Consider the following 20,006-nt stretch of genomic DNA (forward strand, 5'->3'; position numbering starts at 1 on the left):
ACAATGGCATGACAATAAAGATTATCCTATCGTATCGTAGATAATTATTTTTATTTTACCCGTGAGCAAAACACGAAACAAACAACCCCCATTGCAACCTGCCTGCCTTTCCTTCCAAATGAACCTGCTCCAGACCTTCAAACCCACCCGCCCCGGAACACCCGTCCCATCGGACTCAGGTATGACCGCGCCCTTTCAGGGCGAGCGAGGTTGAATGGAGGCTCCTCCCCGCCGCTCCATTCATTCCTTCCAGTCTGTGCGTGGAACCCTGTGACGCCACACACGCCCCTGCCTCCCTGTCGACGCTGGTTGGCTGCTGCTAGGCAGCGGGCGGGGAGAGAGGAGGAGCGTTGCCTAGGCGACGGTAGGCCCCGCTCACGATACACAGCCCGGCCTGGCTTCAGCCAGCATCTCTCGGGGCTCCAGGTAGGTTGAGCGGCCGCCAGGGAGGAGGAGTGGGTTACCTGCCGTTGCTAGGCAACTGCCTTGCGCCTCCTTCCTCCCCCATATCTGGCACCCCGCCAGAGAGAGGGAAGGGACTGACCTCGCTGTTACCCTCTTTCTATTTCCCCATCCCATGGGGTAGCTGCGTTGTACATCCTCTTCCTTGCCCTATGCAAAGAGGGGTTGCTTCTCCCCACAACTTAGGAGAGCATGCATGAAGTCTCTTACCCCGGATTAGTTACCCCGCTTTAGCCCACTGAGGTGCCGCAGCACAGTCCTGGCTATGTGTGGTTACTGGCTTGTTTTGCTTTTGCTGTGCTGCAAATTTTCTGTTTTCTTCATGTGTTTTGAACTTCCGATACAGGGCAGCGTACAGATGTAATAAATAAGTAAAACAAACTTTAAAATATCTACTCGGCAGCAAGCCCTATTGATTTCAGTGGATGTTACTCCCGGGTAAGTGGGGTTAGGATTGCAGCTGTTGTAGAAAAAAAGGTGGACATTTTTCCTGCACTTTGGGGGGGGAAGGATTTTTTTTTAGTGACCCCTGAAACCGGATTTCCACACCTGTGTCCATACCACATTTTATTTCTCTTGCTGCCTTTCCATGGTTGCAACTGTGCTTAAGGTGGCTTACACCGCGCAGAAAGCTTTACATAAATACAAGCGTAAGTAGTAATAAACAATAAATAAAACGCATTGAAAAGCACGCAACCAAACGGAACCATTTCCATGTAAATCGTAACAGATTTAAAAATAAAGGTACAAAAAGAGAAAAAAACACATCAAAAAGTACCCAAGGCAGGGAGCAGGTTTTCCAGGACTCGCAGCCAAGATGGGATTTAGTTTGCTGCTTAAAAGAATTTGTGATGGCCTTATAAAATATAAAACAAAACCCTCAGGTTTGAGGTGGCTGGAAGGGGACGGAATGAATGGAGATTGTGACCCTGTCAGTGATTGTAAGTGTGGAATCATAATATATTGTTAAGGAATGCTCCTTTGTTTTGGATTGTTTAATGGGAGTTCTTTTGGAATACTGTTGTTTTAAAGTTCTTCCCAGGTTTGCCATATACTGCAAATTTTAGCATTATTGATAATAGTGATAACATACAGCCTTTGGGGTGTGTCACTGTTATTTCTGTATTGCAGATTTCTTTGTTGGGGGGGGCGGGCAAGGGAAAATAGTTGTTTTTCCCAAGGTCACCAGGTGATTTTGTGTGGGACATTTCAGTGAGGAATTTTTTCATCTCACATCCTTGGACGCTGTACTATGTGTTTCACAGTGTCTTCGAATCCACTGGAAGCAAACGGGAAGGAAATATAGGGCCTTCTCTGTGGCAGCTCCTAAACTGTGCAACTCCCTCCCCAAAGAGGTAAGTCTGACACCTTAGAGAATTGTAGAACTGGAAGGAGCCCAAGGGTAATCTAGTCCAACCCCCCGTGTTTGAATTTGCTCCTGATTTTCATTAAATCTTTATTCTTCTGTTGCTTTTTGTTCCCCATGGTCCCCAAAGTTGTGAATAGTTGGAATATAATGAAAAAACAGTAAAACACAATGCAAATAGTCAAAATCTCCATATATGCGCGCACACATATAAATATTTAACAGTGAGGAGGATACACATAATAGCCTAGTTATTGGGAAAAGCTGTATGAAAATACAGCAGTGGAAGAGGCAGATGCACTTAATGAGGTGGAGAATTCCAGAGGTTGGAGGTTGCTTTGGAGTCTTGCATATTCATTTATTTTAACTATTGTTTATATGGATTACTAGGGACGCGGGTGGCGCTGTGGCTTAAACCACAAAGCCTAGGACTTGCCGATCAGAAGGTTGGCGGTTCGAATCCCCGCAGCGGAGTGAGCTCCCGTTGTTTGGTCCCTGCACCTGCCAACCTAGCAGTTTGAAAGCACGTCAGAGTGCAAGTAGATAAATAGGTACCGCTCCGGTGGGAAGGTAAACGGCGTTTCCGTGCGCTGCTCTGGTTCGCTGGAAGCAGCTTAGTCATGCTGGCCACATGACCCGGAAGCTGTCTGCGGACAAACGCCGGCTCCCTCAGCCTATAGAGCAAGATGAGCGCGCAACTCCAGAGTCGGTCACAACTGGACCTAATGGTCAGGGGTCCCTTTACCTTTTTATATGGATTACTATTTAAAAAACGGAGGGGGGAGCCATGTGCTTTAAATGTATGGTGCATTTGTGACCTTAGACTGAGGAAATGGAATAGGGCGGAAAGGTTAACACCGCCCCCTCCTACCTCTGCCTGATCCAATTTGAGTGGCCCTGCAGCTCTTTCCAACCAAATGTAGAAATACCAGTGGAAATGGTTCGTCTGTTTGATGCTTGCAGAAGCTGGCCCAGCTTCCTCTGCCCCAGAGGCTCCTCTCTCCAGATGCAAATAGGAGTGGTGTGGCAATATATACTACATGGTCCTTCCCCTCCCCATCCTCCCCCTCTACCATCTCCCGCACCACCCCGGGGATGGGAAAGCTGGGAATCAACTCTCCACATGAACAGACCTCCCTGCATGTTGAAAGGTAGCTGCTTGGTCCTCTCTGACACTTGTAGGATGCCTGGAAATCACCCCCCATCCCCTGGGTGCACTCAGGTGAAGCAGAACCACAGGACTTGTGGAGGTTTGTGCCGCAACCATTGCGTTCCCCTCCCAGTTATTCTTCCACACTGATTCCCCGCTGTTTTTGAATCACAGCATCTGAAATTGGAGCTGAGAACACATGAACTGGCGCAAAATCGGATGGGACAGGAGGGGAGGGGAGATTCTCCCCCTTGTCCCCACTTTTGTGTTATCTAAGGAAACAGGCATTCCCAAACCTGAAATACATAATTTATCTCTTGGTTCTGTAGCCTGTTTCATGTGGGCCTATCAAGGTGATGGCTCTGGAAGTTAACATTGTCGAACACTGTTTTTCCCATTCTAAGATCAGTGGCTTTGACATTTATGTGTCTGATTTCTCAGCAGATAATTATTTTGCTGTTCTCTTGTCTAGATCCTGTGCTATGACCATTAAGCTGCAATGCTCAGAAGATGATCCAAAGTGATAATCAAAACCAGATTCCTTCCAATGAAATAGTTAAAGAGCTGGTAACTCTTTGATTTATTATTGTACTGTAATTGATTGTATAGTTGATCGTATTTTATTTGACTGTGTTTCTTTTCTGAATGTGATTGAGGTCCAGGGTACTTTGACCTTCGTCTAAGAAACATGAGAAGTGTCCTTTTGGCTCAAACTAAAACTTCCTGATACAGGGCTGCCTTCAGATGTCTTCTAAAAGTTATATAGTTCTTTATCTCCTTGACATCCACAGGGAAGGTGCCACTACCGAGAAGGCCCTTTGCCCGGTTCCCTGTAACTTTGCTTCTTGCAATGAGGGAAACAGCAGAAGACCCTCAGAGGAGGACTTCTGTCCAGGCTAAGCACTGGGGGTGGAGATGCTCCTTCAGGTATACTGGGCCAAGGCCATTTAGGACTTCAAAGGCCAGCACCAACACTTTGAATTGTGCTTGGAAACATACCGGGAACCAGTGAAGATTCTTTAGGACTGCTGTTATATGGTCCCAGTGGCCACTCCCGGTCACCAGTCTAGCTGCTGCATTCTGGATTAGTTATAGTTTCCAAGTCACCTTCAAAGGTAGCCCCACATAGAGCACATTGCAGTAGTCCAAACGGGAGATAACCAGAGCATGCACCACTCTGGCAAAACCGTCTGTGGGCAGGAAGGCACAAGCTAGGGAAACAGGATGCTCCTTCCTATGGAGGTTTATGTGTGTTCGGTAGGTGGCAACACATTCCCCAAAAATTCTACCTAAAAGATGGAGAGCCAATTTGACAGAAGCTGCCTGTGATAGCCACTCAATACTGCCCACTCTTACAGTGTAAACTCACACCAGCCCTGTGTGAAGAAGTCCTCTTACATTGCACTGTTGGGATGGCCCATCACATGGGAATTTTTTCGTGTCTCTGTGTGTGTTTGTGGTCTCCAAGGAAGGTGCGAAAGGTCCTCACAAATGACTCCCCTAGAATTAAGCACAGCAGTGGTTTGGGTTAAATTCAGCCTTAGCTGCTAATTCCCACCAGACTCTATCCGTCTGACACACAAGGTTTGTGAACAGCTGAAGTGCATCATGGGAGAAAGATGGCAGAACTTGTTGCTAACACAATTAAGGGGCTACTAAGCCTTCTGATTGTCTCCACTTCTGGGAAAATGTGTCTGAGATGCTTAAGAGCGGTGGGAGGTCATATGTGATCACATTATATTATTTGCTTGTATACCGCCCTTCATCCGTAGATCTTAGGGCAGTTCACCATGATATTCTGATGTGTGAAGGCCAGGTTGGGCTGCCCGTGACCAATCCTAGCATAAAAGACCAGAAAGCTAGATGGCTTCAGAGCTTCCTGCCCTTAGTTACTGATTAGGCTATAATGGGTAGCTGTTGTAAGTTTGTTGTGATCAGAAGAAAAGTTGGGACCTCCCTTTCCATGGAGGCCCAGGTTGCAGCCACAGCAAAGGTGGCATTTTTCCATCTCTGCCGTATCAAGCAGTTGGTCCCTTACCTTTCTCGCCCTGATCTGGCCACAGTGATCCATGCGACGGTCACCTCCAGGCTTGATTATTGTAACTCGCTCTATGCGGGGCTGCCCTTGAAGCTGACCCAGAAACTCCAGCAGGTGCAGAATGCCGCGACGAGGCTCCTTACGGGGTCCTTGCCGCGGGACCACGTTCATCCAGTGCTTTACCAGCTGCACTGGCTCCTGGTGGAGTACAGGGTCAGGTTTAAGGTGCTGGTTTCGACCTATGCGGCCTAGGACCCTTGTACCTACAGGACCGCCTCTCCTGGTATGCCGCGCGGAGGACCTTAAGGTCCACAAATAACAACACTTTGGAGGTCCTGAGCCGCAAGGTGGTTAGATTGGTCTCAACTAGGGCCAAGGCGTTTTCAGTACTGGCCCTGACTTGGTGGAACGCTCTGTCACAAGAGACTAGGGCCCTGCAGGATTTGACATCTTTCTGCAGGGCCTGCAAGATGGAGCTGTTCCGCCTGGCCTTTGTTTGGACTCAGTCTGACCCTTAAGTTTCCGTCCCCTTATGGTTTTGATTTATGGCTACTACTAAAATGAGGCTGCATTTTAAATTGTATCGTAATCCGTATTTTAACCGTATTTTAACTGTTTTTTCTTTTTCTATTATGTTTTATTGTAATTTTATTGGTGTTAGCCGCCCTGAGCCTGGTTCTGGCTGGGGAGGGTAGGGTATAAATAAAATTTATTATTATTATTATTATTATTATTATTATTATTATTATTAAACATAGCCAAAGACAGAAATGACACATTTTGGCATGTGCTTGACTTAACATCACGTAGAAGGAGGTCAATAACAGTGGTTGTGTCTCTCTCTCTTCTTCCAGTGTACCTGTAATGGACTGTCTTATGACAGAATTGACCTAGAGGGATCTTCGGTGAGGAGCCTGGAGATGTTTTTCTCTGGCTACCCCAGAATAGTAGGCCTGTCGCATTTCCCCAATTTAACGAGGCTGGTTCTCGTCAGACAGGCCATCCAAGAGATTTCTGACCTGCAGTACTGCCTGGTACTTAAAGAGCTATGGGTGGCCGAATGCTGTTTGAGAGTAAGTGGGCTTAATAGGCTTTTATTTTAGCCTTTTATTTTCCAGTGGGCAAGGAAGGGTGGATGGGCCCTTGACCAGCTGGCTTTCCCTCTCATTTTGAAGCCCAGGAGTGTTTGCGGGGTGGGGGGGTGAAAGCGGTAAGGGAACTGAGTTTCCTGGAAAAGAGCACGTCTGATTGGCTGGCTGGAACATCTTCTGTGGGCCTGCAATTGGTGGGATTTCCCCCGACAAGGTAATTTTACTCAAGTGTGCACTTTTCTCCCTTTTTTGGCTGGTGCTTAAAACTGATGCACGCTCCCTTCTTTTCAGAAGATCGATGGTTTGCAAAGATGTGCTTTGTTGCAAAAGCTTTACCTCTATTGCAACATGATTTCAACGATTGAGAATCTGGAGAAGCTAACAAAGCTGGAAGTTGTTTGGCTTAATGGGAACCAGATTAGAGAAATAGAGGTGAGCCTGAGGTTTTGTTTGTTTGTTTTGGCCATTCATTCCTGTCTGACTCTTCTGGTTGGGGCAGGACAATTTGTGCATGTTATCACAGTGATGCCACAAGCACCTTCGAACAGGTGTCCTTGAGATCCAGTGCAGTAGAATGTTTAGAGTTTGGACCGGGACCAGAGAGACCAGCGTTCAAATCCTCACTCGGCTTTGAAGATCACTTGGGCCAGTCACTGCCTCTAGACCTACCGCACAGGGTTGTAAGGATTAAATGAGGAAAGAGGGAGCCCCGAACACTAGGGGTGGGTGATACCTGGTTTTCAACATCACGATATATCACCACCTGAACATTATTTCACAATGTCTGAAATAAGGGTGGAATTACATAGAGGTGGAGAGCAGGGCTGGGCTATACGTGCTTTTCAACTTCGCGATAGATCACCAGCTAAACATCGTGATATACTGATAAATCACATTGTCTGATATAAGGATGGAGCTCTGTAGAGGCTTTGGTTGGCTTCACGGTTTCCCCCACATTGTGATATTTGCATAGCACACCCACCGACCTGCCCACACCATATATTTCCAGGTCAAAAATTATGAAACTAATATCACAATATGGACTTCAAACCGGTTTTGGACGATATATTGAGAAATCACCCATCCCCTAATGCACACCATCTTGAGCTCCTTGGACGAAAAGAAGGGTGATAAATCCAATAAATTAAATTCAGTAGTACAGGGATGGCCCAGCCAACTTTCATCTCCTGTGTCCTGTTTGCCCAGGTAGTGCTGAGAAGCTTCATTTCAGTTGTAGGTGTGCTAAATGATCAGAAACTTGCTGAGCAAAATATGTAACAGCTGCATATGGGCCCTACATAGCAGTGCAATCTTGGCTAGACACAGAACAGTAAAAACCACTGAGCCTCTTGGACTTGCCGATCAGAAGGTTTGAATCCCTGTGACACGGTGAGCTCCCGTTGCTCGGTCCCTGCTCCTGTAAACCTAGCAGTTCGAAAGCACGTCAAAGTGCAAGTAGATAAATAGGTACTGCTCTGGCGGGAAGGTAAACGGTGTTTCCGTGTGCTGCTCTGGTCTTGGTGTTCCATTGCGCCAGAAGTGGCTTAGTCCTGCTGGCCACATGACCCAGAAAAACTGTCTGCAGACAAACACTGGCTCCCTCGGCCTGTAAAGCGAGATGAGCGCCGCAACCCCAGAATCATTCGCAACTGGACTTAATTGTCAGGGGTCCTTTACGTTTACCTTTTTTACTCTTGAGAGAAGCTTTGTCTCATTTCTCCCACTGTCATCTTTGGGTCAGACAAGCTTTCCAGGTTTTTGAAATACCAGGCCTGCTTAACAGAGGCAGAAGCTTGGGCGTGTGTATATTACAAACCTCAATCTTGTTTTCAATTCTTGGGGGCTCGGGAATGGAGAAATCCATGGTCTATGTTCAGTCAGTGTGGGGGAAAAGCACACCCCGAGATAATGTTTTTCACTTAGGGAGGCTTATTCAGACTGCGGCCATGTAGTTTACAGACTCTCAGGGTACGGTCTGAAGGCACATGGAGGCACTGCTTTGCTGAAGCTAAGGAGTCCTGGGTCTGGTTTGTGTTTTGGATGAGCAGCTTTCCATGAACCACAAATAGATCGCCTTAGGTTCCATGATGGAAGAAAAGGTGCCATATAAATGCAAGGTGTAATATAAATGCAATATAATCACATACACAGTTACCTTGGAGTAAGTCCCATTCAGCTGAATGGTGCTTACTTCTGAGGTTGGCGGTTCCAGACCCTGTGACGGGGTGAGCTCCCGTTGCTCTGTCCCAGCTTCTGCCAGCCTAGCAGTTTGAACGCACACCAGTGCAAGTAGATAAATAGGTACTGCTGCGACGGGAAGGTAAACAGTGTTTCCGTGTGCTCTGGTTTCCGTCCTGGTCCTTCCGTTGCACCAGAAGCAGTTTAGTCATGCTGGCCACATGACCCAGAAAGCTGTCTGTGGACAAACGCCGGCTCCTTCGGCCTGAAAGCGAGATGAGCGCTGCAACCCCATAGCCGTCTTTGACTGGACTTAACCATCCAGGGGTCCTTTACATTTACTTCTGGGTAGACATATATATATATATATATATATGATTGTGCCATTCAGCTGATTTTTTAAAATTGGCATTCTGGCTTTCCAGAGAACCCAGTGAACTGTGGTTCAGTAGCAGGGGGAGATTATGAGCCTATAACTGAGGATTCTCACACCCTGGAATCGTTTAAGGAAAATCATTAGACTAAATTTAAGCCCAAGAAACTGCCCAATATGGTTGAGCACTAGTGAAGAGGTAGAGAACAACCTAAACTCTTTGTTTTCCCTCTGAAAGTTGTTATCAAAGAGTCATGTGGCACCGTAAAGGCTTAAGAGATTTGTTATCGATAAGCTTTTCTGGGCTGGAGCCCAATTGCTAGTTTTCGAAGTGCCACAGAATGTATTTATCACAGCATATTAGATGTGCAGTTTGTTGTTAACATTTCCAAAAGCGTTTGTTCTGCTAACGTAAGTTGGCACATGTCATGTCTGAAGAACTAAACTTGATTGATTAAAAACCTCATCATTCCGTGATCAGCACTGTCACCCGACAGGAATAACCCTGCATTTATTAAAGCTTTGAGGTATTCCGTGACCCTGAAGTCTGTTCCTTACAAATGTTCACAGGGGCTGAGTACGCTGCAGAAGTTGAAGGATGTCAATCTCGCGGGGAATTTAATTGGCAAGATTGGTAGGTGATGCTTTTAAAATGTCGAGTCACGTTTCTGCACAGCTGTTTTCAAAATTCCATATACGTAGTTGTGGAAAGTATAGAGGACAAGTCTTGGGGCGGGAATGTGGGCAGTTTTCTAAATGATACTGGGGGAGAAGAGGAAAACTGCTGTGCTCTAGAGCCATTGTGGAGAAGGAACTGGCAAACCACTCCAGTATTTTGCCAAGAAAACTCCATGGACATAAAAAAGGAGAAGCTTTGAGAAGAAAGTGAGAGTTTCCAAGGCATGCTCTGGTTCACGGGGTCACGGAGAGCCGAACACGACTAAGACAACTAAAGAACAACAAAAAGAGCCATTGAGGCAAGGGCAAGAAGAGACTGGGGACTCTCCAAAGCCCACTCAACAGTTTCTGCACCGACATTTGCTGCTAAGGCTAAAGATGGAATGCATGTGCCTTGTTTTTGTGTGGCAAGGTCCCAGATCCTCCCAGGAAGTGGAATAAAGACACATGAAACAGTATTTTAGGTTAATGGGTGGAAAAGGCCACAACTTTATTGGTTTACAGAATGTGAGTGGTATTGGCTTAGGCATTGGAAACCACACGTCTATATCTGACTCCTGCCCATCTGCAGGAGTCTTGGAAGGGTTGACCACCAGAAGGGGGAGCCCTGCTGATGCACATCAACTAGGAACTCCCCCAGGGTCACCACTAGGGGACGTGCCATGGCCCTAGCCCCCTGTCTGGGGCTTCAGATGGGACCACGCCACTTGGATTCATTTAATGGAATACCCTTGAAATAGGAGGGGTAGGTGATGGCCACTACGTCCCCTCCCCTTCAACCTGTTACGGCTAAAATCTGGTTGTAGGGCTACTCTGCCACCCAGCTCGTCGGACTAAGTGTCCGCGGGTCCCTGCGGAAGAAAATGAGCTCAGCCGGGCACAGGAGCAAACTACAGAAGATCCAAGTTTATTGCGCAGCAGGTTCAAGACCAGATTGAACAGCGAGAAAGGGGTGACATAAACTTTTGAAACTTCCCTCCATGTCCCAGAATACAGTACAAAATACATCCCAGTTACATCATGAATACATTAAAGAGAGGTTGGGTTACACAGATTACATCATGAATACATTAAGAAGAGGTTGGGTTACACGAATTAACATATGGAGGAGGGAGGGGGGAATATGCAGAGTCGGAGATATGCGCAGATAAACACTTCCTGAGTACCGGGGATGAGAAGATAATGGTCCCAAATATGCATAGTCTGCCACCTGACATTGCCTGGAGGAAAGGCTTGGCAGAGTGATTTGACAGGATTAGGATCTTGACACCTTGCTTGAGGGATTATGGAGGACAGGGGAGGTGTGATGGAGTCCTAGAGAAATTGAGCAAATTGGCACATTGAGTTTCTATGAATTTTATAGATTTTAGTCCCTTTTGACATTGACAATTGGGAATAAATGGATATATTGTAGCGAAGAAGAAGGTAAAGAAGACATGCCCCCCCCCCTTCTGTATCAAACCTAATACTCCAATGCCTAACCGCCAAACCTTACAAAGTTGTGACAAATTGCTACGAGGAAATGCTCCTGCCAACCTAGCAGTTCGAAAGCACGTCAAAGTGCAAGTAGATAAATAGGTACCGCTCTGGCGGGAAGGTAAACGGCGTTTCCGTGTGCTGCTCTGGTTCGCCAGAAGCGGCTCAGTCATGCTGGCCACATGACCCGGAAGCTGTACGCAGGCTCCCTCAGCCAATAAAGCGAGATGAGCGCCGCAACCCCAGAGTCGGCCACGACCGGACCTAATGGTCAGGGGTCCCTTTACCTTTAGGCGAAAAACCAAATGGCTGATGCTAATTTGCCAAGTGGAAAAAATTCCTGCCAGGCCCCTGTTAAAAAACAGGTGACCAACCGAAGCCCATAGCAAGGTCAGGAGATAAAGAACCTAACCTAAGGGGGGGGGGGCGGGAGAACTGTCTGAGCAGGGAGAAAAGGGACATGCCCTCAGCCGTGGGCAGTTTAAATAGCCCGCGCCACACCCCCGGGCCGTCTGGATTGGACAGTCTTGGGTTGACGCAGCCGAGGACCAACCAGTTGTGCAGGGGCTATCCTGCCCCAAGCGTGTGGGGAGGGCTTGCTCCCAGCCCACAACGCCATCTCCCCGGGGACGGGAAATGGCTTTGTTTTAGTGTATATGGTCTTTAAAGGGCTGCGTAATACTCTTCTGAATTCTTCTTACCAAACATTGCTGGACTCCTGCCTCTCATCGGCTCTGGTCAAATTGGCCAGATGATGGGAGTTTTAGTTCAACAACACCCAGCTCCCCACCCCTGCCTTAGAAGAATGAGAAGCTGGCGCATTCTCCGTCCCAGCGGAAATAACAGGAGGGATGTTGTTTCTCAAACTGGATATGAAAAGAAAGTTGCGTAATTCACACTCCTTCTGCTTTGCACCTGTCAAGGCTTCGGAAGTGTCTGTGGGTTGTTCTGACCTGGTCTTGGTGGCCCTTTGAAGACTCACAACTGCCTTATGGCATAAGACATTTTATGGATGAGAGTCCACTTTATATGGTAATATGGTGTGATCCTCGGCTGCAGGTACGCTTAAATGCATCCTGCAAACCGTCCTGAGACCTGCAGGTATAGGGCAGTATATGAATTCCATAAATAAACGAATCAAATTAAAAAATACATCCAATATAGAGGATTCTGGTCCATGAAAGCTTTATGTAATAATTTGTGAGTCTTTAATCTGCAATAAGGGACGCGGGTGGCGCTGTGGGTTAAACCACAGAGCCTAGGACTTGCCGATCAGAAGGTCAGCGGTTCGAATCCCTGTGACGGGGTGAGCTCCCGTTGCTTGGTCCCTGCTCCTGCCAACCTAGCAGTTTGAAAGCACGTCAAAGTGCAAGTAGATAAATAGGTACCACTCCAGCGGGAAGGTAAACGGCATTTCCGTGCGCTGCTCTTGTTCACCAGAAGCGGCTTAGTCATGCTGGCCACATGACCCGGAAGCTGTACGCAGGCTCCCTCGCCCACTAAATGAGATGAGCGCCGCAACCCCAGAGTCAGTCACGACTGGACGTAATGGTCAGGGGTCCCTTTACCTTTACCTAATCTGCAACACACAGGGACGCAGGTGGCGCTGTGGGTTAAAGCCTCAGCGCCTAGGGCTTGCCGATCGAAAGGTCGGCGGTTCGAATCCCTGCGGCGGGGTGCGCTCCCGCTGCTCGGTCCCAGCGCCTGCCAACCTAGCAGTTCGAAAGCACCTCCGGGTGCAAGTAGATAAATAGGGACCGCTTACCAGCGGGAAGGTAAACGGCGTTTCCGTGTGCGGCTCTGGCTCGCCAGAGCAGCGATGTCACGCTGGCCACGTGACCCGGAAGTGTCTCCGGACAGCGCTGGCCCCTGGCCTCTTAAGTGAGATGGGCGCACAACCCCAGAGTCTGTCAAGACTGGCCCGTACGGGCAGGGGTACCTTTACCTTTACCTTTAATCTGCAACAAGACTCGTTTGCCATGTGGCAACATGGGCAAACACAGCTACTCTTCCCGGCGCAGGATGTGGGAGTCGCACATACATCAGGCATGCAGTTGATACCAAAGTGGCCTGAATATAAGCTGCACCTGCAAATAAACTGCACCTTTAAAATTCAAGGCTTATTTCCCAGCACTACCACCCCAAGCCGGTGCCAGGGGAGGCTTGGGAACAGTGGGCAGGCTGTGCGCCACTGCCCCACACTCCCAGGCTGCTTCCTTGGGAAGTGGAGAGCCGCGCAGTAAGGTCATGCAGTAAGGTTGCAAATATAAGCAGCACTTTAACTTTTCAGGGCCCAAATTTGGAAAAGAGTGCAGCTTATATTCAGGCCAATATGATAGGTATTGTTCCAGTGCATCGGCACAGGCCTTTCCGTAGGGCAGATCCACACCCTACAGCTACAGTGCCTCTCTTCTCCCAAAGAATCCTGGGAACTGTAGTTCCACGCTCACGAAGCTACAGTGCCCAGCATCCTTGAGAGACTACAATTCCCAGGATTCTTTGGGGGAAGCCATTGGTGTGGCATGTGCTTTAAATGGATGGTGTTGATCTGCCCATATTACAATTGGCTGGGAGTCCTTGGAATGCAGCTAGGAAGAGAGTGCAGGAACAGGAACAATCCCTGTCACACGTGATTTTCTTCTTCTTCTTTTTTAGGATATCGCTTGGATCCCAGTGCAAATATAGAAAAATTAAATCTGTCTGGCAACCGAATATCATCCTTTAAGGTCTGTGCTGGATTCTGGCTGCCAGGGCTCATGGTGCTCAGGATAAATCCCTGACACAGGTGGCGCTGTGGGTTAAAGCCTCAGCGCCTAGGGCTTGCCGATCGAAAGGTCGGCGGTTCGAATCCCTGCGGCGGGGTGCGCTCCCGCTGCTCGGTCCCAGCGCCTGCCAACCTAGCAGTTCGAAAGCACCTCCGGGTGCAAGTAGATAAATAGGGACCGCTTACCAGCGGGAAGGTAAACGGCGTTTCCGTGTGCGGCTCTGGCTCGCCAGAGCAGCGATGTCACGCTGGCCATGTGACCCGGAAGTGTCTCCGGACAGCGCTGGCCCCTGGCCTCTTAAGTGAGATGGGCGCACAACCCCAGAGTCTGGCAAGACTGGCCCGTACGGGCAGGGGTACCTTTACCTTTACCTTACTTACTTTATTTATTTATGTACTGCATGTATGCCATTTCTGTCCTGCCCCTTCCTCCCGAAAGAGCCCAGGGCAGCAAACATCAACATGTTTAAAAAATAAAATTTAAACTAAAAAATAAGATTTAAACTAAAAAATTAGATTTAAACTAAAAAATAAAATTTAAACTAAAATCAAAAGATATTTTAGCCGTAAAAAAAAATCTACAAATATTTTGAGTACCTAAAAACATTTAAAGGCAATTGGGTACCATCAAGGTTGCTAATATTAAGTTTGCCACGGCCACTATAAAACTACCCTGCACTCCATAAAACTTAGGGAACAAGCTGTACTACCAAAATGATTAAAGTTTTAAATGACAATTTTAGGTTATATTTTAGTGATCAAGATTTAATATATATTGTTAACTGCTGCTATATCTGAATTGTCTCTGTTATACCCAATTACAATTCAATGTATTCCTGTTGTGTTTTATGATTTTCCTGATATTGTAAGTGAGCTGGGACTGGTCTGTGACCGTAATAATAAAATTCATTCATACCCTGCCCTGAGGTCTCACCTGTGGCTCCTAGAAGCTGTCAGCATGCGATGGCAACCACACCCCAGGAAATGTCTCCAACTGGCTGCCTAACCAAGGTGAGGGGAGCTGATGGATCTCAAACCCTTGGTGAATTAGGGATTTCCCCCACATGTGAAGACAGGCTCAAGCGGATTGAGCAGACAAGACCAATAGTGGGTCCCTCAGTCAAGAAGGCAGTTTCTGCACGTGCTGTAGAGGGACGTGAGGGGCAGGTGGGGCTCGTCCACCTGGGAACGGAGCCCATCTAGGAGAAGGGAAACTCTGATCCTAAATGCCGCTGCCTTGTGAGACACCTTCGAGAGAAGATAGGGCTAAAACCTAAACATACTCAAATCCAGAGTGGAGTCCCCAAGACGGTTGGAAGGCGCCTTGTACTTCTGCAGCCAAGGTGGGTGTCAAATATCTTGCTCTGCTTTCCTTTGGACCACCTCAGCCAGGCCAAGAGGGCCTCGTCACCTGAGTAGCTCAGGACCTCCATACACACTGCCCAGGCATGAGTCCAGGGTGTGTCACTTCGCTGCTGCTAATGCAGAGGTTTACCTTCACCCCTGGAGATGTACTCCATTGTCTCTCGAGACAGATGGATGCCAATAATAATAATAATAATAATAATAATAATAATAATTTATTACTTATACCCCACCTATCTGGCTGGGTTTCCCCAGCCATTCTGGGCGTTTTCCAACAAGAAATAAAAAATACATTAAAACATCAATCATTGCAAACTTCCCTAAACAGGGCTGCCTTCAGATGTCTTCTAAACGTCAAATAGTTGTTTATTTCTTTGACATCTGGTGGGAGGGTGTTCCACAGGGCAGGCGCCACCACCGAGAAGGCCCTCTGCCTGGTTCCCTGTAACTTGGCTTCTCGCAGGGAGGGAACCATCAGAAGGCCCTCGGTGCTGGACCTCAGTGTCAGGACCTTTTCCTCCAGAAGCATTTTATTTTAAAAATCCAATTTAAAATTAAAAAAATCTAATTTTATTGATTTATTTTTTTAAAAAAACATTTATTTTTATCCACCTTGATGCTGAAGTCCCGTCCCCCCCAATCCTCTTTCCCCTTCAAGATTTCTCTGGCAGATAAAACGCAGGGGCGAGATCCAACTCAGTGTGACAAAGTGCAAAGACTTCTCTTCCCTCCTGCGACGCCCTATGCACCACCACCACTGAGCAGATTTTGTGGGGCTGGAAGCGTGAGATGGCGCGAGAAGCAGATTTCTGTCGTGCGAGTGAGTCGGCGCGCTTGGATCTCGCCCAGAATATAATAATAATAATAATAATAATAATAATAATAATAATAAATTTTATTTATATCCCGCCCTCCCCAGCCGAAGCTGGGCTCAGGGCGGCTAACAACAATCAAAATAATCCAACGATTCTAAAAACATTTCATTATAAAAATTAATTAAATATGGGATGCGCTAGGAGGCATACAATCTTGTTGTCCCCGCTTTTCTCAACAGGAAGTAACCAATTTGGCCAGGCTGCCTCGTTTAGTCGATCTCTGCCTGAACGACCCCCAGTACGACCCCAATCCGGTTTGCCTCCTTTGCAATTACGCGACGCACGTCCTGTATCACATCCCTCAGCTCCAGAGGCTCGACACGTACGATGTATCTTCCAAACAAATCAAGGAGCTGGCAGAGGTCAGTGGAGACTCCCTCATGTCTTTATTAGACATAGGATCACCTGGTTGGCGTGTCCGACAGTAATACATCTGTGTGATTTGGGGAGGGGGGAAGTTTGCTTTGATTCACAACGATAGGCCTTCTAAAATTCAGCTCTTCCAGTATGACCAGTGGCATCAGAGCAAGATTTTGAGGTGGAGCTCCAGGTATAGTGGTTAAGAGCAGTAGTCTCGTAATCTGGTGAATCGGGTTCGTGTCTCCGTTCCTCCACATGCAGCTGCTGGGTGACCTTGGGCTAGTCACACTTCTTGAAGTCTCTCAGCCCCACTCACCTTACAGAGTGTTTGTTGCGGGGAAGGAAGGAAGAGGAGAATGTTAGCCGCTTTGAGACTCCTTCGGGTAGTGATAAAGTGGGATATCAAATCCAAACTCCTCCTCCTCTTCTTCTAACCAAAATGAGCTGGAGGGACCTCAAACACAGCTGGGCTAGCCTGCCACATCTGGAAGTAATAATGGCCTTGGTCCTGTATACCTGAAGGAGCGTCTCCACCCCCATCGTTCAGCCCGGACACTGAGGTCCTCCTCTGAGGGCCTTCTGGCAGTTCCCTCATTGCGAGAAGTGAGGTTACAGGGAACCAGACAGAGGGCCTTCTTGGTAGTGGCGCCCGCCCTGTGGAACGCCCTCCCATCAGATGTCAAGTAAATAAGCAGCTATCTTATTTTTAAAAGACACCTGAAGGCAGCCCTGTTTAGGGAAGTTTTTAATATCTAATGATGTATTGTTTTTAACACTCGATTGAGAACTGCCCAGAGTGGCTGGGGAAACTCAGCCAGATGGGCGGGGTATAAATAATAAATTAATAATGCTGTCCTTTAAAGCCCTAAACGGCCTTGGTCCTGTATACCTGAAGGAGTGTCTCCACCCCCATTGTTCTGTCTGGACAATGAGGACCAACGCCGAGGGCCTTCTGGCTACCAGACTTTTAGAAGACACCTGAAGGCAACCCTGTTTAGGGAAGCTTTTAATATTTAATAGACTATTGTATTTTGATATTCTGTTGAAAGCCACCCAGAGTGACTGGGGAAACCCAGCAAGATGGGCGAGGTCTAAATAAATTATTGCATTTTCATTTTCATTTTCATTTTCATTTTCATTTTCATTTTCATTTTCATTTTCATTTTCATTTTCATTTTCATTTTTTATTATCTTGTTTGCCATGGGTGGTTTTTGTGACATTGTGCAATGACTGTTCCCTCCACATTCTCCCCGTTTGGTTTCCCTTTTATCTTTCAAAGACCATGGTGATGAAAAAGGTCATGTTCTACAACATGCGCATCAAGAGTGCCCAGCGGCAGCTTAATGAGGAGCTCGAGAAGCTGAAAGAGAGGAAGCACAAGCTGCAGAAGCTTCCGGAAGACCGCATAAAGCATTTCAGCTACAACATCAAGAACGTAAGCACGGCCCTTGGCAGTGTCAGCCAAGTGCGTTTGGGTTGGGCCCTGCTTCTGGGACTGGCGGTTTTAGTTGCAGTGTGCTTGGATTTTAGGTGTTGCTCACATTGCTGCCTTAGAGGGCAGGGGTCTCTCCCCCCTGCACCCCAGCCATGCATTTCACAGACCTCCCCCCACCCCCGTTCAGGTCAGCAAGGTTTCAGTTAAGTTTCTGTTTGTGTGCACCCCAGGGAGAAGTGACAGAGCAGGGGCTGCCTTTAACCTGTGCAAAGCTGTTTGTGCTAGTTAGAAATTTTAGGACTCCCAAGTGGTGTGACACTGGTTTGAGAAACCAGTATCCAACAGTACAGTGGACGCTTGGGTTGTGAACGTGACCCGTGCGGGAGGCACTTTCACAACCCGCAGCATCCGCAACCTGCAGTACCGCGTCTGGGCAGGCATGGGTTGCAATTCGGCATTTCTGCGCATGCGCAAAGCACGATTTAGTGCTTCTGCGCACGCGCGAGTGCCGAAACCTGGAAGTAACCTGTTCTGGTACTTCCAGGTTTCAGTGCATTCATATCCCGAAAATGCGCAACCTGAAGCATCTGTAACCCGAGGTATGACTGTATCTACAAAGTTTTGGGTCATGTTGGCCACAGTGATCCATGCGACGGTCATCTCCAGGCTTGACTACTGTAATTCGCTCTACGCGGGGCTGCCCTTGAAGCTGTCCCAGAAACTCCAGCGGGTGCAGAATGCTGCAGCGAGGCTCCTCACGGGGTCTCTGCCATGGGAGCATATTCACCCAGTGCTTTTCAAGCTGCACTGGCTCCCGGTGGAGTAAAGGGTCAGATTTAAGGTGCTGCTTTTGACCTTTAAAGCCCTTCATGGCCTAGGACCCTCGTACCTACGGGACCGCCTCTCCTGGTATGCCCCACGGAGAGCCTCAAGGTCCATAAATAGCAACACCCTAGTGGTCCCGGGTCCTAAGGAAGTTAGATTGGCTTCAACCAGAGCCAGGGCCTTTTCAACTCTGGCCCTGGCCTGGTGGAACGCTCTGCCTCATGAGACCAGGGCCCTGCAGGATCTGATTTCTTTCCGCAGGGCCTGTAAGGCAGAGTTGTTCCGCCTGGCCTTTGGCTTGGAGCCAATTTGATTCCCTCCCTCCCTCTCTTTTTTTTTCTTTTCCTTCTCCTCCTGCAATGAGGCTACATTTTAATATTTTAATGTTCCATTATTTTAATGTTGTATTTTATTTTTGTTTTTAAGTTGTAATCATTCATCTTGTTTTTATTATTGCTTGTAAGCCGCTCTGAGCCCGGCCTTGGCTGGGGAGGGCGGGGTATAAATAAAAAAATATTATTATTATTATTATTATTATTATTATTATTATATTGTGAGATTGAAAACCCGGCACTGGAAATACAGTTGATTGCACAGTAAACAGGAGTGGGAGCACAGATTTTGTCTCCAATTGGCTCTGACCCTGTCAGTTTGCTATTTGCTCTCAAAGGTACTGTTTGTTTCAGAGAGAAAACAAGAACAGACTTTTCAATGGAGAATTTTGTGGAGACGTGTGTTCTGGGTTGAGCCAATGTGCAGTTGCTGCTTCTGAAAGAAAAACAAACAAACACCAAAGCGTTCAGTGCTTTGTGTGGTTTTAAATAAAATAAAATAAAATAAAAGACCTGTTTAACGTAAAGTGTAGTGCAGCCCTAAAGATTTCAGCATTTTCATGTACTTCTTTTCATAATTTCCTTTTCCAACAGCTGGAACGTGAACTGGGGGAATTGCAGGCCTCTGGCAAGATACAGGCGAGCAAAGCTATTTCGAGCCAAAACTTAGGCTGCGAAAAATCCGATGAGGAAGCTGAGAGTCCGGATGAGGCCTCAGAGGAATCGAGCCTTGAGCAGTGGTTTCTGCATAAGCTGGAGGCCCTCAAAAGAAGAGTGAATTTCTGGAGCAAAAAGCTAGAGGAGTACGTGCGTTTCAGGAAATGTTCAAGGGCTGTTTGAGTAGGCTTTGGGTTTGGAGGTTTTTTGCTCACTGCCCACACCTGGGGTGAAATGCACGGTGGGGTTTTTCTTCCCCCTTAATCCTCCCTCAGCTCCTCCTTCACTTTTCTTGCCTCTTATGAAATGGCTTCAAGCATTATGCAAATCTGCGTGTCATCTAAAAACACAACTAACCACCAAGCATTAAAAACTTTCCTATACAGGGCTCCCTTCAGATGTCTTCTAAAAGTCAGATAGTTGTTTATTTCCTTGATATCTGGTGGGAGGGCGTTCCACAGGGTGGGTGCCACTACCAAGAAAGCCCTCTGCCTGGTTCCCTGTAACTTCGCTTCTCGCTATGAGGGAACCACCAGAAGACCCTCGGAGCTGGACCTGAGCGTACTGGGCTGGATGATGC

At 47.5% G+C, this 20,006-nt stretch overlaps 1 protein-coding gene across 3 annotated transcripts in view; it reads left to right on the plus strand.

Annotated features, from left to right (window-relative positions):
* The first annotated feature begins 356 nt into the window (after positions 1 to 356).
* Positions 357 to 20,006, plus strand: part of LRRC9 (leucine rich repeat containing 9) — a 73,382-nt gene continuing 53,732 nt past the window's right edge. For 2 of the 3 annotated variants that reach the window (XM_079982410.1, XM_079982408.1), the window contains exons 1-10: positions 357 to 426; positions 1,728 to 1,817; positions 3,451 to 3,545; positions 5,871 to 6,089; positions 6,399 to 6,539; positions 9,229 to 9,292; positions 13,468 to 13,538; positions 15,996 to 16,178; positions 17,457 to 17,612; positions 19,364 to 19,572. In XM_079982410.1, the coding sequence (XP_079838536.1) occupies positions 3,489 to 3,545; positions 5,871 to 6,089; positions 6,399 to 6,539; positions 9,229 to 9,292; positions 13,468 to 13,538; positions 15,996 to 16,178; positions 17,457 to 17,612; positions 19,364 to 19,572 (1,100 nt within the window). In that variant the 5' untranslated portion in view covers positions 357 to 426; positions 1,728 to 1,817; positions 3,451 to 3,488. The remainder of the gene's footprint in view (positions 427 to 1,727; positions 1,818 to 3,450; positions 3,546 to 5,870; positions 6,090 to 6,398; positions 6,540 to 9,228; positions 9,293 to 13,467; positions 13,539 to 15,995; positions 16,179 to 17,456; positions 17,613 to 19,363; positions 19,573 to 20,006) is intronic. The other variant, XM_079982409.1, reaches the window with a different exon arrangement.

This window comes from Podarcis cretensis, assembly GCF_951804945.1.
Source record: "Podarcis cretensis genome assembly, chromosome: 1".
Classification (NCBI taxonomy): domain Eukaryota; kingdom Metazoa; phylum Chordata; class Lepidosauria; order Squamata; family Lacertidae; genus Podarcis; species Podarcis cretensis.